A 5,398-nucleotide genomic window follows, 5' to 3' on the forward strand; every position below is an offset into this window, starting at 1 on the left:
TCTACTCGGAGAGCTCGCGCCGCGTCCTCCTCGGCCGCCTGTGGCGCCGGCTGCACGGCCGCCCTGGCCATGCCTCAGCCTTGATGGCGGCGCTCGCCGGCGTCTTCGTGTGGGACGAGGAGCGGATCCAGGAGGAGGAGTTGCAGAGGTGGGCCCCGCGGCGAGCGCGTCCCCGGGCCGTGGGGTGGGCGGGCGGCCAGGCGGGAGGGTGGGATGCGCGGACCCTGGGACTGCCCTGTGGTCAGTGTCCCCTGTGTACCGGGTGGTCCCGTCAGGGGCCATGCAGTTGATTGGCCCTGGTTGCGGAAACCTCGTTGTTTGTCGCCCCTGTGTTGATTTGACTTGTCAGGTTAGACATGACAACTGGAAGTGTAGGTTAGTGTAGGAGGGAGACTTCGATCGGAAGGGGCGAGCATGACACTGAAGAAACAACATTGTAAGAATAAATTCGATATCGAAGGCATGGAGGCCATTGTTCACGTAATATTTAAAACGCCCAGAAAGGTGCAAAATCAAAACAGGTTTTAGACTTGACCTAAGGGGAGGTGTTGTGCAATTTACAAAGTGACTTCAATCCAGATGAGACTTGGGCCTTGTGAGAAATGCCAGGAGAGCTCTCTGTCATTGTGACTCATGTGGCAGAATTAAGAGGCTGAAAAGGATTTTGTCCTGCTTACACAAACCAGTACTCCAGACATTTTAACCTGTAAGAATTAGGTCAGACTTCTTCTTTAACTAGAACTTTGGGAATACTGTGTCATTAGATTCTGAAGTCATGCTGTCATCATCAGAACAGTGAAAAGTCCAGCACCATTGATTGAGTTTGTTAATCTGTAGTTTTAAATCTGAGACTTTATAGTTTCCAGGTAATCTCATTGGGAAACATTGCTTTAGTTTTTACTTTACATTTTTTTTTTTTTAAAAACATTTCTTTTTTTTTTTTGAGTTGGAGTCTCACTCTGTCACCCAGGCTGGAGTGCAGTGGCATGCTCATGGGCACCGCAGTCTCGACCTGCTGGGTTCAGGTGATCCTTCTGCCTCAGCCTTCCAAGTAGCTGGAACTACAGGCATGCACCACCACGCCCAGCTAATTTTTTTGATGTGTTGTGGAGATGAGGTCTCGCCAAGTTGCCCAGGCTGGTCTCGAACCCGTGATCTCAAGCAGTCCTTGCAACTCGGCCCCCCAAAGTGCTGGGATTATAGGCGCCCAGCCTTTTAACGGCTATTACTAAACCATGCCCTTCCTGCAGTCTGCCCCTAAACTCTAATCTGTGATTTCAGGAACAAGGGACATAGATCCCCTGATAGATCCCTCACCAGTCTGTTTATTCTAAATGCTTCTGTGACAGGGAAACTTATTATTCCATGTTTTTGGTTAGGTTAAAAAAGGAAATATCCTAATACAGTTTATTGTACCATGGCCTGTTTGGAAGGTGTGACACCCAGATGCCAGGAAGCTATTTGTGTCACACTATGAATTGTGGGTAAATGCAAGTCTATCTTAAGGACTGGGAATACTTTTTCCTAGCGGCACACATGGCTTTTATAAATGCAATTTAAAATTATAATCACAAACAATCTTACTCACCAAAAAGTTAAGGTATTGAAGCATGATAGGTATTTTTCTTAGTTCCTATTAGCATCCTTTTGCTCCTTGGCCATTTGCTCTAATAAAATAGTCTTAGGTATGAGAGATTAAAAAAATAGGAAGAAACTGTTTAAATTGAGACATTATCAATTAACTGTTTGAATTTTCATTCTGTTTTTGACAGTGAAATACCCACGTTCCACAGTGGTTAAGTTTGAAGGGAAAATCCCCAATTGGAACTGGTTGGAAAAGAGGAAAAAGACCAGAACAAAGCTATTGGATGCTAGAGAGGGAAGGAATGTTTGGGGGTGGGAATTGAACAGTGTTGGAGCTTAAGTGGAAGATGACACTCTTTGGCTTACTTCATGTATTTTTATGCATAAGTCCTAGAGCCTCTGTTTAGCAGTTCTTCCATTCGCAGCAGCTAGAGGGGAAAACAAGACAGGAAATGAATGTAGTAAACATTTGATTGGTAGGCACTACCCACTGGCAGAGGGATCAAACCAGTTGATGACTGAACCAGTTACTTTGTTTCCCTCTTTTCAGACTGTCTCTGGAACCTGAGGGCAGTTGAAACATTCTCAGTTATAATCCAGTTCATAAAGAGGCATTGCTCTGAGTTAACCAGTTTTGGAATTTCAGGAGTTTAGATGAAGTCCAGTCAGAACACTTTTAAGCTGCTTTTTGACCCTCCCCCCTTGGGGTTGTTATGTTATAGTAAAGATCCTCATTTAATATTTCAATGTTCAGTTCATGCTTGAATTTTTTGTTGTTGTGTTTTAATTTTTTAAAATTACATATGGAGACGGGGGTCTCTCTATGTTTCCTAGGCTGGGCTTGAACTCCTGGCCTCAAGCTGTTCTCCTGCCTTGGTCTTCCAGAATGCTGGGATTACAGATGTGAGCCACTGCAATTTAGTGTTTCATATACTTAAAATTTGATCAGGTTGTCCATCTTGAAGATTTTTTTCTTTTTTAAATGTTTGTTACTGTGATAGATTAAGCAATTATATTGGTTGTACAGTGATTCCTTAGGTCTTTGTTCTGATAGCTTGTTGTGTTTATATTTTGTTTAATTAAATTCTGGGTACAGATTAACTTATTTGCTTGGCATTTAAGAATTATATTTGTATTAAAGTAAGCACTGCTGAGTTTGTCATAGCTAGCTTAAGAACATCTTGGATTTTGTTTGTTCTAGTGAGATGATTTTTGGGTAGCTTCCATAATGGAGCGCAGTTTGAGTGCGTCTGGAGTGCATTTCTTTCATTGTTAATGGAAGAAGAGCATGATTGTCACATGGTCCCTAAATCACAGCCTTTGGCTCATCTGTGCTGTTTGTGTACCAACTTGTCCTGGCACAAATGAATTCTGACACTGCTGTCTTGGTTACACAGGGGTGGAGTGTGGAGGGTATCTTTTTGAATGTGTGCCTTACAGTGGCATGTGTTTTTCTTATGTTATTTGAGTTCCTATTCAGAATGAAAAAGCATAGCCTTGCTTTCTATTTTTTGCTTAAGAACATCTTACCAAATAAGATCTTATTAATCAAGTAACAGTAAGAAAATTTGAGGAGTTACTTGTACAAAGTGATTTTTGACTTGCTGCTGGGGCCAGATGTAGAAATCAGATATTTTAATACTTCCTGTAGTGCCTAGTTGTCTGCAATTGAACAATCAAACAAAAAAACTTTGGATTGCTGTTTTTGGTGCTAGCTGGCATTCTGTGAGCCCGGTACAAGTCTTCTGGAAAAATAGAGTAGTAAGTTTTGATTGTTTTGGAACAGTAAAAAAAAAAAATTACAGGAACAGGAGGAGGAAGAATGTTAAGAAATATGAAAGGCTGGGGAAAATGTTCCATTAACCTCCTCATTTTTAAAAAAGTTATTGTTCGTTGCTCTAGAAATTTGAGTAAATAAGCGCCAGTAAAGTTTCATAAAGAAAACTGACCATTTTCCCATTTCTGTCTTTCAGGGCATTCAGGATACATTAAACTTTTCAGTGTGTTATGAACTAGATAAGTAATGAGCAAAAAGTCCTTTTGCCTTAGAGCAACTTTTTTTTTTGGCTACTGTCACATTAGGGTATCTTACTGATAAACCCTTTGCTAGATCATCAGAACCACATAAAAAGAGACCTCTATTTTTTGAAATTGTCCTTATTATTTTACCATTAACCAGTTACCCCAGAATTGCAATGAAGTAATGGATGTCTCTTATTTCTAGGCATGTGCCATATCAGTAGTATTTGGAAGTCCCTAACTTTGACAATAATTTGGAGTTAGAGGAGAGAATTATGTGAAGTGGGACAACTGTCTTACTGAAATTCCTGATTGTAGAAATGACTTCATTTGAATCATTTTGGAACTTTATATATCAAGCTGAGGGCAAAACTCCTAGATACACACACACACACACACACACACACACACACACACACACACACACACACACACACACACATCTGCTGAGGGCAGAACCTCTAGGTTAGCTGGACATTGTTATACTTACTCTGTTTTCATGGTTGTGTGCCTTCAGTTTCCATAGCTTTCAGTCCAGCCTTTCTCCAATATTGAAATGATTTTTGTTTCAGAGGAAGGGAAGCAATAACTAACTTTCCTTGATCCTTTTTCTAATCTGCTGGTTTTGTTACTATTTGGGGAATAATCTCCTTTGTCCTTCTTTTCTCTCTTCTTATGACTTGTTTAAGTCTCTTAGATGTGAAGATTTACCCATCCTTTCCAAACAGGATTTGGCACAGCAGGCTAAAGAGATGTATAGTGAGAGATTTTTTTCCTTCTCTGCATATGATAGTGAGTGAGTTTGTGCTCCCGTATGCTAGTTTGAGATCATTCAGGGATTCTTAAACCCTGGGACAGATTAACTTGATTATTTATATTTTTCTGGTGCAATTTTTCTCCAGTATGCATGCCATGTTATTCAAAGAATGAATGTCAGTCATGCCTTCACAAGGTTTTTCCATCTCTCTTCAGGGATTTTGTTTCATAATTGTAATCAAAGCCACCTTTAATTGTATAGGAGAGCCTGATTAAACAGTGGGTCAGAAACTCTGAACTGCCTTAAGTCTTAGACGGCCATTAAGAAGTATCGCCTAGGCCGGGCTCGGTGGCTCAGCCTGTAATCCCAGCACTTTGGGAGGCCAAGGCGAGTGGATTGCCTAAGCCCGCGGGTTCGAGACCCGCCTGGACAACTGGGCGAGACCTCGTCTCTACAATTAAAAAAAAAAAAAAAAAAAAAACTAGCCGGGCGTGGTAGTGCGCGCTTGTAGTTCCAGTTACCTGGAAGGCTGAGGCGGAAGGATTACTGGAGCCCAGCAGGTCGAGGCTGCGGTGGCTGGGAGCGTGCCACTGTACTCCAGTCTGGGCGACAGAGTGAAACTCCAACTCAAAGGAAAAAAAGAAAAAGAAGTATCGCCTAATTTTCTGAAAACCTTATTGGCTATGTGATTCTTTTTTTGAGTCAGAGTCTTACTCTGTCACCCAGGCTGGAGTGTAGTGGCATGCTCATAGCCGCCCCAGCGTCGACCTGCTGGTCTCAGGCGATCCTTCTGCCTCAGCCTTCTAAGCAACCAGAACTACAGATGTGGGCTACCACGCCTGGCTAATTTTTTGATACGCTTTAGAGACAAGGTCTTACCAAGTTGCCCAGGCTGGTCTCGAACCCCTGGGCTCAGACAGTCCTCTCGCCTAGGCTTCCCAAAGTGCTGGGATTACAGGTTTGAGCAACCGTGTCCTTTAGGCTATGTAATTCTTTTATGAGCCACTGATGTTTTTGTCTTTTTTTTTTTTTTTTTTT

At 42.1% G+C, this 5,398-nt stretch overlaps 1 protein-coding gene across 1 annotated transcript in view; it reads left to right on the plus strand.

Moving 5' to 3' along the window:
- The first annotated feature begins 6 nt into the window (after positions 1 to 6).
- Positions 7 to 5,398, plus strand: part of STARD7 (StAR related lipid transfer domain containing 7) — a 25,604-nt gene continuing 20,212 nt past the window's right edge. The window contains exon 1 of the mRNA XM_008059035.1: positions 7 to 148. Coding sequence (XP_008057226.1) covers positions 84 to 148 — 65 coding nt within the window. The 5' untranslated portion in view covers positions 7 to 83. The remainder of the gene's footprint in view (positions 149 to 5,398) is intronic.

Source organism: Carlito syrichta, unplaced genomic scaffold (genome assembly GCF_000164805.1).
Source record: "Carlito syrichta isolate Samal-C Ts95f unplaced genomic scaffold, Tarsius_syrichta-2.0.1 Scaffold303678, whole genome shotgun sequence".
Lineage (NCBI taxonomy): Eukaryota > Metazoa > Chordata > Mammalia > Primates > Tarsiidae > Carlito > Carlito syrichta.